The sequence below is a fragment of the Lissotriton helveticus genome, chromosome 7 (genome assembly GCF_964261635.1).
Source record: "Lissotriton helveticus chromosome 7, aLisHel1.1, whole genome shotgun sequence".
Classification (NCBI taxonomy): domain Eukaryota; kingdom Metazoa; phylum Chordata; class Amphibia; order Caudata; family Salamandridae; genus Lissotriton; species Lissotriton helveticus.
The window spans coordinates 1,390,492,755-1,390,505,087 of NC_136068.1; the positions used below are offsets into that span (position 1 = coordinate 1,390,492,755).

The following is a 12,333-nucleotide window of genomic DNA, read 5'->3' on the forward strand; positions in this document are numbered from 1 at the left end:
AAAAGCAGGTATTGCACGGTGGATAGTTAAATGCATCCTAATATGCTCCCTCAAGGCTAAACGCACCTTACAATTCCCTCTAGAGCGCACTCTACACGCAAACTAGGGGCTTCTATGGCATTCTTAGGGAACATACCCTTAGATGAAATCTGCAAGGCTGCAACATGGTCTACACCACACACATTCACAAAGCACTATTGTGTAGATGTGTTAGCGAAACAACAAGCTAGTGTGAGCCAGGCTGTTTTAAGAACATTATTTTAAACCACTGCAACAGATACATGTTAGCCACCGCTGGGAAAATAACTGCTGTATAGTCTATGCTAACGCATATGATCTACACCTCAAATGCCTCAAAAGGAAAATGCTACTTACCCAGTATGCATCTGTTCTTGGCATATAATGTGATGTATTCTTATAGGTTCTGTATCGTTCTCCCTATTCCTGACCCTGTTCTGGTTAACAAGTTAACTAGCAGCCATCCCATGATGCAGAAACCGTTATCTGATGAAGCCACACCACGGCACAGGAACGTGTTATCTGATTAGGTCATAACGCTTGCCATCTAATTAGACAAGCAATATTCCTCCAGCCCCTGATAATGCATACGGAGTTCTCAAAACAAATCAAACCTATGACAACCTGGGAAAAACCCTGCGGCCATTGTTTTGATTTCACCGAGAACTTCAGCAAAAGAATGTGCTAACGACCAGCTCGTATGACATCCTTATTGACGTATCTATGTCCATCCTTACGTCAATCTCGGCACCTTACAGGTATAAATATTACCGATATTGCCTTAAGCAAACACACGCGGTGGTGACGAGATCGGAGCAGCCAGACTTGCCGAAGCCCAGAGCAGAGCAGACCCCGCTGGCGCAGCCCCGCCTTCCTGACGCGCTGAGAACGAGACGCTGCTTTCTCCTGCCGAGAAATCCAGCTCCGGCGCTTCCGGGTAGCCCTCGCAGGCAGCCTGGAATATCGAGACCAGAGACGAGAGATACCATCCCTCATTCATCCTAGATTCCAGGTACAGAACTGAATAACCCCTTGCAGAGACTTCTTGAGTCAGTCACTTGGCAAAACAAACTTAACTTAAACTGCTACTTTCTATTCCCGCCCACGTATTAGGCTTAGGTCAGGTACACTGGGGTAGGCGTAGGTAGAAACACCAGTTGAGTACGATTAGTCAAATATATATGTGTATGTATCTATTTTATCAATTTTAAACCACCTTATGGCTTAGAAACCATATAAATGTTTTTACAGTATTATTTTATACTTCTGCTTTTATTGTATGCACTTTACTTAACCATAAGTATTGCGATAATATCGATCCATTTCTCTTGTATGAGAAAAGAGACTGATCAATAAATACCATCTTTTATTGAACACGCCCGTCTCTTCCTTTTCTCTACAATCTGGTGAGACTAAGAATGCACGTACTGACTGAGTAAAATAAGTTGTCTTTTGTTTTCACACGACTCTAGAGATACACTCTTGATTAGGGGAGAGCAAAGTTGTCATGTTCTATGGTTGTCAGAAACTAAATCCCTTCTTGTCTATCCAGGGAGGTTCAACTCCTCCTTGCCTATTCGAGAAAGTTTCTAGTGAACTCTGAGCTAGCTGGCAAACCCAAAACTTTAAGTCTAATATCGACAATAGAAGACCTAGTTAACGTCTGGTCTAGGCCTATACTATTGAAGGTATTATTCCAATGCGCAGAGCCTATTGGGATAATAGGAACTACACTACAATAAAGCTGTAGATTCATATGCATACACCTGCCTCACCGGGTACTTTTATCTGTTGCAGTACCAGCTTACTTAGATACACTAAACATTGACATCTCTTCCTACTCTTACTAACTCCATCATCACCCTCATGGCAAAACAATCTGGGGATGGAGTCGATGCCCATGCGCACTATCACTAAGGGTGGAGTCACCTACCCAGTGACTACAAAGACTTCTCCGAAGAAAAACAAAGTGCAAACATCCGAGCCCAACACCAGATGGCGATCTATGCTAACGCATATGAATCTACAGCTTTATATACCAAGAACAGATGCATACTGGGTAAGTAGCATTTTCCTTTCGGGCTAAAAGAGATACCAGCAGAACTTGTCAACACCTTGTCTTGTTTTTCATCAAAACCATAGGGATTGAAGGATGGCATATAGGAGAGTATTTGACTGTGGGATGTCAAAGGTGTCCGTCCTCCAGTCCATGAGGCTTCTATTCCTAGGGTGATACCAAGTTAGCCCAACAATTGCCTCACTAACAAATAGGACCCACCATGGTGAACAATCATCTTATGTAAATAGAGCAAGACTTTTGGAAATTAAAGGATGCAGGGGAAAGAATGCCTGAAAAAGTGCTACTTATTCTTTGTGCAGGTGCATGCCCCACTCAAGGGAGGTAAACAGCAAACCGAGGAAGCAGATCGTCGTCCCCGTCCTAAATTCTAATCTTAGTTTGCAGCCAGGCCAGGGGCCTACTATCGCAGGTGGTGGAGTTCCACTTTAATACTGAACTGGGATGGGGAAGAGGGATGTGGTGGTAATAACATGCTGATGCTTGCTGTGGTATAGGGCTAGAGTCCATATTGGTATGAAGGGCTCAGGTAAGCAACAGATTTACCGGAATACATGAATGTGAGTGCTCAGAACGTATCTTTGCTACCTACCTAGCAGTTTCCTGAAAGGGATCCTAAATAATTCCACTTATGCAGGGGGACCTGGACAAAAAGGCAAAACCTTGACTCTTGTGCTGCCTTTCCATCTCGTGATTCGTTTTATTAGTCCTTCTTACATTATCATTTACAGCATTACTTGCAGATATCTGTACAACTTCAAAATTGTAAGAGCCACTTTTTAATTCGAAATAACTATTGATACATATGGAGAGTTGTTATACCATGCTATGGGTTGTACAAGTTTTGTCAGTAACATTTCTAGTGATATGGCTGAGACTTTTTAAATTGCAGCATTCATAGCCTAGCACCTAATTTAGTATTAATTCAATTCCTATTTTAATAATATCCAGAAGCCACTCTTTTGAGTAGCTTTAAATGGTGAACTCGTCGTAAATACAGTTTTAACATTTCACATCATCTGAGGAATTTGTTCTGAAATTTCGCATACATTTTCGGATGGATCTCGGCACTATTAATTCTCTCTTTGTTCCGGCAGCATGCTCCTGGTGTGCCCAAAATTCTGGTTGGCAACCGCCTCCATCTAGCCTTTAAACGCCAGGTGTCTACAGAGCAAGCACAAGCCTATGCGGAGAGATTAGGCATGACTTTCTTTGAAGTAAGCCCTTTGTGCAATTTTAACATAACGGAGTCTTTCACGGAGCTTGCAAGGATCGTGCTTATGAGGCATGGGATGGACCGACTCTGGAGGCCAAACAAAGGTAAGATACTCTGAGAATATGTGCATTGTTATATGAACGACACCTAGTTTCAAATGTACATCGTTCTGCCTCTTTGAGCGTCACTTATCAATCACCCCACTTCGCATAGGAATGAAACAAAAGCTTTTCAGTGAGCATTTTTGGCCCCCTCTCAAAAGCCAGTTTTCTGAAGCTTTCGGGCTCATTTTTTCTAAAAAAAAAAAAATTGTGGTGAACTACAACCCATTTAACTCAAACCGTTGTTAAATAGCACAACATGCAGTGTTGTCCTCATATTACTGGTTGATTGGTTCTGAAAATGTTGCATACTGACCAATTATATGACAAGCCTTTATGCCAGCTGTAATTTTTGTTGATGCTTTCTAAGAAAAATTCTATCTAATCAGAGTTCCAAAATTCAAAGCTGCTTCACTTGTGCAAGTGATGTGGGCGCAGTACAAGTAGGACATAGGGGGCAAGCAACTGCACAGAGTTAATTGACCGCTCAGACTTCTCACCAAATTCATTTGGCACAGAGTAGGTTCTAATCCGACTAGCATGGCCGAAAAATATAACATTGCTTATCTTTTTTTTTTTTTTTCATGAACAAAATGTTATTGTTTTGACAAAAATGTAAAAGCAACGGAGAAATAGAACAATGCATTCCTATAACAGTCAGTTGAGATACAGTACACAGCCATCACAAAATGCACAACAGTCAGTCAAGTATTCGAATTGTAGAAGCCCAGTCCATGATAGACCCACAATATGCCCCATATTCTAGTATTTAGTATGGTGGCAACCTCTGGCTCACCAGTCTCAGCGCCACTACGGGAGAGTAGGTCGATCCATGGACCTCCACTTTCTGCCGGTGGCTCCCTTAGTGGCCATGGTAGACACAACCACCATGATCTGTTCTACCCAAGTATCCCCGTAACTCTTCATGATGCCCAGCAACGCAATGTGGGGCATCAGCTCAATTGCTTGGGCTAGGACCCCATAGAGGGTGAGGTCGATCCAGCTCCAATAGCTATCTTATTTCAGGGCATTGCCAGACCAAATGGAAAAAAACAGAGTCTGTTGGCCACAGCGAAAGCAAGTGGGATATGCAATCTTGCCCACTTGCCACTCAGCGTGGAGTGAGATATGTGTCGGTAGTTGACTTGGGAAGGGATTGCAAGCTCCCGGGCGCTGACTGAGCATCTCTCCAGTTAGGGTCTTATAAAGGTCCTAACCACTCCTTCCATTTCTATTTGAGGCTCGCAAGTTAGTCAGGTCCATTGAGAATGAGTGTGCAGTAGAGTTGGGAGATTTTATCTTTGTTATTGTCTCCTAAGAGGAGTTTGGCTTCAGTGGGGTTGTATTTATGGAGATCGGTCAAGGGGATGTCATGGAAGGAGAGGGCATGTCTGAGCTGCAAGTATTTGTGAAATTGAGTTTTGTGCAAATGAAAGAAGGTCTGCAGGTCTTGAAAAGTACATAAGTGAATTCTATGCCAGGCATCGCCTATGGTTGTAATGCTGATCCTGTCCCACCTAGAAAAGCCAGTTAGGCATGCAAAGTGCTGGAGGTAGCGTCCGTGCCATAAGGGGGCCTGTTGTGTGAGGGTCTAGTCCCAACCAATTAGGCTCAGTGCCTTGCGCCAGTGCAGGAAGATCAACCTGGTTACCCCGAGGAGGTTCCGGAGACTGGGTTGCCATAAAGGAGGCCCATTACCTTGTCCAGAGTCAGTAATGAGAGCTCTCCTCAGTAGGTCTGGTCCTTCCATCACCCGCACAGCCATTTGTTAATGACTAGAAGGTATGCAGCAAGAAAGTAAGGTTGTAGGTCTGCCAATGCTATGCCCCCATCATAGACCGGGAGGCAACACTTCTCCATGCGGACATGGGGTGTTGACCACCCCACAGAAAAGAGCTGATCTTGGATATAAGCGATCAGAACCATGTAGTGGGAATCATCAAAGGGAAATTTTGCTATAACCTTGGAAGTATCACTACTGAGAGTGCTGAGCGGCAGGGACACCCAATGTTGGAGGTCTTTTGTGGTTTTGTCAAGGTGAGGAGCAAGGTTGAGGCTCCATAGCCGATCTGGGTCCCGAGCCGTTTCAACACGCAGGTAGGAAAAACTAAGTCGGCGCAGGGGAATCGACACCTGCCACACCATGTCGTCATGGTTGCCTTGGAGGGGGACCAATAGAGATTTAACTTTGTTCACCCAAAGGCCAGAGGCTTCTACGTAACGATCGAGGAGTCGAAGGCATGGAGGCCCTGCCTGCTAGGGGTGGGCTAGGAATAAGAGGATGTTGTGTGCGTATAATGCAATACATTCTTCATCGCCATTGCTCCACTGCTAGGCCTGGGTGTCGCAAGGGATCAGTATAGCCAGGAGTTCGATCGCCAGTGCAAACAGCAGCGAGGACAGCAGACATCCTTGACAGATACCGCAGCAAATCGTGAAGAGAGGCAGACAATGCTCTGTTGAGTTCTCGTGCATAGGATTGAGAGTATAGGACCTGTACGTATCTGCGAAATCATGGACCCAGTGTGTGAAGAAAGTTCCAGTCAATGGAGTGGAAGGCCTTTACAAAGATAATTAAAAGAAGTGCACAAGGCGTTAAAATGTCCTGGAGACAGGCTATCGCCGCCTGTACCCCACGGATACAATGGCACATGCTACGGCCGGACATAAAGCCACGTTGATCTGGGTTAATCAACTCCGGCAAATCCCATTGGAGCCAGTTAGCTAGGAACTTCGCAAAGAATGTAATTATTTTGTTTCTCAACGAGATGGGACGAGATGCAGAGCAATGCGGTTTAGGAGGGCCCTTCTTGGTAATAACGACTATGGTCGCCATTGTCAAGCTCCTCTGTCAAGGACCCTTTTGCGTACGCCTCCTGATAGAGAGCAAGAAGGTCAATATAGTTTGGAACTTCTGATAGGATTCCGTCCAGGTCTGGGGTCTTTTCCATATTGATCCCAAGGATTGCCTCTATTTCTTCCACAGTAATGAGTGCATCAAATGCCATTTGGGATCCCAAAGGCAGAAATGGGAGAGCAATGTTTTCAAATATGGGTGAGTATTGTTCATGAGAGGGACGTGGGTAGGTAAACGTAAAGGTCGCTGTAGCATTCAGCGACCGCTGCGGTAATTTCGGTAGAGTAGGTAGCCATGCATCTTGAAGAATTCAGAATCTTAAGGCCGATCCCAGAGGAGAAGTCTCTAGGCACCAGCCAGTATAATAGTTTTCCAGATTTATCTCCCTATTCCTACGCACGTTGGGTCGCGGAACGCCAGCATTGGCTGTCCTGCTCCATGGTAAGCTGGTGTATGGAGTCGCAAGCAAATTTTAGCTGGTGGCAGTGGATGTCAGTCTCACCACCAAGGCATTGCTGTTCCATCTGTAGGATTTGGGTTTTGAGTTTGGAGATAGGGTGCGCTTTAACCTTTTCCTGCCACCTGAAGTAACCCTTCGCAATCCCTCTTATTGTGGCCTTGCTGGCTTCACAAAGGACACCGGGAGAGAACACCAAGCTGGAGTTCACATGTAAGTTGAACATTGATTCAGCAGTGAGAAAGTCTGTGCATCGGTTATGTGCCAGGCATTGAGGCGTCACATCGGCTGCTAGGTCATATTTGGGTGCCCATATCGAAGCATCGGGGGGAGGTGTCCGAGATACCTCTCGGAAGGATTGCGACTGAGTTGACTGTATATCGGGAGCCAAAAGGAGTAAGAGGTTAATGCGGGACTTTGATTTGTAAACAGCAGAGGTGTGAGTGTTCTCCCAGGTCTGGGGGAGACAGGTCCTCGAGACAGCACAGTGGCCCAACAAGTCCATCCAGGACCAGAGGAGCCAGGTTTGTGATTGACGGTATTTCATGGGCCGCACTGAGGCGTTGAGATCAAGGTCAGCAAAGGCATTGATGTCCCTTCTGATTATGGTAGTGCTGTGGGGCAAGTCTATAATGGTGGATTCTAGGGCTTTGAAAGTGGGGGCCAGTGACTGGGGCGGTACGTACACACATAAGAGGTTACACTGTTGACCCTCTATCAGGCCCTTCACGCTGACAAATCCACCATGTGGGTCTGATTTAGAGGCGGTCACAGTCGGGGCGGAAGTTCTTGTGAGGAAGAATGATGGTTTCCCTGGACCCCCATGTAAAGCCAGAGTCACAGCCAAAGGGGCAAATGGATCCTAGCAAATGGTTCTCTTGCAGCATAAGTATAGCTGGGCGGGTAGGTTTAGCATAGCGAAGGACAGCGGTCAGTCAGTACTCTTTATTTCGGCCAATTACCATAAAAGAAACATGCATTTATAAAATATTTAGCATACAAAATCATCTGTCTATGTACATAATACAAACCATAAAAGTGGCCTCTAGCCATCAATTAAATCAATAAAAATAGGCAAATAAAATTGATAAAACATAAACCCACATTAAGTGTACACACAGGTACAACTACAAATTAAAAAAATACAGTAATTATCAAAAGAGCTAAAAACTAAGTCCATCTACTCAATACATGGTATCAGAGTTCTCAGTAATTATTTGGTTGAGGATGATAAGTTATTAGAATCATTAACCTTGACAATATACCCGCATATGGAGTTCCCTTAGTGGCCAAACCGCGCTGCTGTCCTATATATCGGCCGGTATTAGGACATTTTTCCTCCTCATTCCCCACATAACAAATGAGAACCTGGAGACTACAAAAAGAATGTGCCTGCTGGTGTCAGACTGTAAGAACCTGCAGGACTCTGCACAGTGTGGGGTGCCCAGGTTCCTGCAAATGTGGATTATCCATTTGGCTCTGGGCCTTCTACACTCGGGGCAGAAGGACAGTGCATGCACCACTGTTTCTTTGCTAAGGGCACAAGATGGGCAATCCGTCTCGGACGATCTATAAGTTCTTGCCCATTTTGAAGCAATGGATCGAATAGGTAATGACCCGTGCCTGAACTGGACACACAGCTTTTTGGCCAGATTTGGTTCGATTTCATCTAACAACTCCTCAGTCCTATAAAAATCTGTAATCCATAAAAAGGATTTCGTCATAGTACCCAGGGCCAGGTTCAACTTGAGCATACCAGTTTTAAAGTTCCAAAATCGCCTCTTCAGCTCCAATTTGCTAATTAATAGCCCCCTCCACCCCCTCCCAGATTTTCCAAGAGTTGGACTAACCTGACATCTTTGATCCATGGGAGATTGCAGGCCCGGAGAGCCTGAGTATCTCTTCCAGGCCCTGGCAATAGTGAAGCAGTTCAAGAGTGGCCCATAATTGTCTCGGGTACATTTTTGTTCTGAAAGCGATTCTTTCTTGGATTTGCCTGTGTCCCAAATCTAGCCTTAACAGGACTAGCGGAGTGCTGACCAGAAGGCTCATCACTTGCCTAAGGAACCTATTCTCAACTCTTTCCAGGGGTTTGGTGTCCTTATGACCCCTAAGCTTGGCGCCATGAGGGCCGCACCTAGTACTTGGTGGGTGTATATTTGGACCTCTGGTGTAACTGGTTTGAAAAAGGAGCTTTCTTCTACTTTCAGCACCCTCCTACATATTGCTCGAGTTTGAGCCTACGTTTAAAAATGTGTGGCATCCAATCAAGCTTCTCGTACAGGGTAATGCCTAATTACTCAAACAAATGGACCGGCTTTAGTGGGGACCCATTCAAGGTGAGTTTGGCAAGTGTTGCGCGCCACAGATTAAACACCATATACTTAGTTTTGCTAATGTTTATTTCCAGTCCCCTCTTTGTGCTGAAGCTACTAATTTCATCCAGTATTCTCTGTATGCGTTGGGTGATTTGGATAGGTGTAGTGTGTCATCCACAAATATTAGCGCCGGGACCCTCATGTTAGCTAATCTAGGGGTGTCATTATTACAAAAATTCAGCCAGGCAACCAGGTTGTTGATAAACAGTGTAAAAAGACTGGGAACAAGATTGCAACCTTGCCTAAATACAGTGTAAAGTCTGCCCTTCTCAAGGACGATAATTTTCCAGTATGTCAGCTGCAGTGTAAACACTTGGTCAGTTGTTGATGTGCGATTACGGAATCATGCTTGCATGGAGCTTAGTGCAAAACAACAGTTGATGGACAGAATGCAGAACAATGTCATACATTCACCCCAGTACAGAGATCTGGGCCTAAATCCATCGTTTTTTTGCACTCCACACCACCCCAGTTCAGACATGGCCATATGCAAATCAGCCTTGACCCTTGCATGGAGATTAGGATGTTGTTTGCCTCTAACCACTCTTTTAGTCTTACTACGATAATTCTACTAAAGAGTTTCTGTGCGTTGTCAATTAGGCTGATGGGCCTATAGTTCACTGGCACCAGGGGGAAACCCTTTTTATATATGGGGATTATTTCTGATCCTGCTCAAGAATGGGGGATTGGTAGCCCACTCATGGCGGCATTAAATACCGCCCTGGACTGGGTTCAGTCTTTCCTGACGGAACGACAACAAGCTGTCAGGCTGTCCCAGTTTTCTGCCACCCAGGTTGAGCTGACCTGTGGTGTCCCCCAGGGTTCCTCATTATCCCCTCTCCTCTTTAATTTGTACTTAGCCCCGTTACTCCGTGCCCTTCGCGGGTTGAGCGTTACCGCGTTCAACTACGCGGATGATATTCAGTTGATTTTTAATATTGACTCCTCCGAGGATTCTACGTCCACCTTTCAAAATACACTCTGCTTCATCAGTAACTGGATGAGCTCAAACCATCTGAAGCTTAACCCCGACAAGACTGAACTGATTCTTGTCGGGGGAGCTTCCAACCCTTGGCAGCCTTCCATCTGGCCGGCCAGTCTTGGAAGCCCTCCCTCTCCAGTCAACTCTGCTAAAAGTCTGGGCGTCATTATCAGTAATGACCTCTCTATGACCCCCCAGATCAGCGCAGTGGTGTCCGCCAGCCATTTCCAACTCAGGAAACTCCGAAAAATCTCCCGCCTACTTACTACCGAAGCGCTCACGTTAGCGCTCTTGGCGTTAGTAATCAGCCGACTCGATTACGCTAACGCATTGTATGTTGGCATTCCTGAGTACCAACTGAAAAGACTCCAGCTGATCCAAAATCAAGCCGCTCGCTTGATTTACCACCAGCCGAAAGATCAGCACGTCCGTCCACTTCTAAAGAGTCTTCACTGGCTGCCGGTATCCGCCCGCTGTAAATTTAAGCTAGGCTGTATTATTTCCAAGTCCCTCTCCGGTCAGGGTCCCTCCTTTATCTCTTCCCTCCTCCATCTTTATACTCCGTCCCGCAATCTACGCTCATCCCAAATGGCCCTTTTATCTGTTCCCAGGTTCAAGAGGAAAAAACACGGGGGCCTTAGGTTTTCTCTACTGGCCCCATCCCTCTGGAACTCCCTCCCACTTTCTCTCAGACTTGCACCTTCATATTCTGGTTTCAGATCACTCCTCAAAACCTTCCTCTTCACCACCTCATACCTTTAGATTCCGCCTCACACCCTTCTCACCGTTCTCCAGCACAGCGCCAAGAAACCTAATGGTGTTAGCCGCGCTTTACAAATAAATTTAACATAACATAACATAACATACTACCGAAAGGTAAGGACACCATACATCTACCTCAGATTAAAACAGGTCACCTGGAATTTTGTCAAGACCGGGGGCTTTGTGCAGGTCAGTCTTCCTAATGGCCTAGATCACTTCATTGCAAGTAATGATCGGATACTCAAGTGTAGCTTGGAGAACCCTCCATAGCTGGTAATTGAGGCCTTCTTACCGGAGCAGACAGTACACGGTCACCCAGTATTAGAGCGTAGAGATAAGAGACGTGTGTGATCCAGTCAACAGCGGAGATGTCACTTTTGATGGTGACAGTCCCCTGAGGGTTCCCAGTGGTTACTATATTCCAGAATGCTGCTTGATCTTTATCCCATTGAGGCTGCAAGAAGAGCCTCCCACCTTCCTTGGTCCCAATCCCGCTTGGTGTTATGAACAGCCTTCCTGAAATCTACCCTCATGGCTTGAATTACTTTCCTGTCCTTTGTTTTTATTTCTGTGATGAGTGCGAGTTTAGCAGTCCTGCAGTAGCTGTTAAACCGTTAAGGTGGGTTCCTTCTGTGTCCCTCACGCCTAGCTTCTGTAGACAAATGCATTTTCAAAGAGTTGGGTATGTACTTTTCCGATCCTTACTAGAGAAGTTTCCCGGGCCCAGGCTGTAATTAATGTTACACAAGTCTCCCAGGCTCTTTGTCACTAACTTATGAATGGATTTTACTGAGTCCTGTCACTGCGCCACTGTACACCAGGTTATCCTATGCCTGTTTGTTGTTAGTTGGTGTCTACCATCAAAGGGATTTGCTATTGTGGCTATAAGCTTGGTGCGGGTAAGGTCCAGGTCTAGGGCAATCACATTGTGGTCGCTATCGTGCTTTGTGATGGCTTTTATGTCAGTAACAAAAGGGCATAATCTAACGTCGACTAAGATATAGTCAATCAGGCTGGTGCTGGGCACTCTATTGTAGGTGTGCCTCCCTTCCATATCTGATGGGGTTCTCCCATTCAAGGGCGGATGCTGTGATTGAGAGACATGGCGTTGATTTGGAGCGCTAGCGGCAACCATTTTTTTATAGGGCTTATTGCTAGGTTTGCGATGTGGCAAACTCTATCCTCCTCCAACACTAGCTCTCTACTGGGAAAATCCAGTGGCTCAAACTGGCAGTTAAAATCTCCTCCAACTATTTTTAAATGACATACCGGAAGACCTGCCATATGTGATGTGAGCTTACTGACTGATGGAGATTCCTGTTTGTTACTCATGGATCTAGAATAGATGCTGGAAATGCATAATGCTTGTCATTTAGAAAATGAGTGTGACACATAATATGTCATCCTCCTTTGGTACTTTGCAGCCTAATTAGGTTCCCACCCATGTCAGCAGTCCCCCAGACAGTCTGCCCCTAGTTATAGCTT

At 45.5% G+C, this 12,333-nt stretch overlaps 1 protein-coding gene across 1 annotated transcript in view; it reads left to right on the forward strand.

Annotated features, from left to right (window-relative positions):
• RAB40B (RAB40B, member RAS oncogene family) overlaps positions 1–12,333 on the forward strand; it is a 484,422-nt gene that overhangs the window by 377,347 nt on the left and 94,742 nt on the right. The window contains exon 6 of the mRNA XM_078654711.1: positions 3,193–3,415. Within this exon, the coding sequence (XP_078510837.1) occupies positions 3,193–3,415 (223 nt within the window). The remainder of the gene's footprint in view (positions 1–3,192; positions 3,416–12,333) is intronic.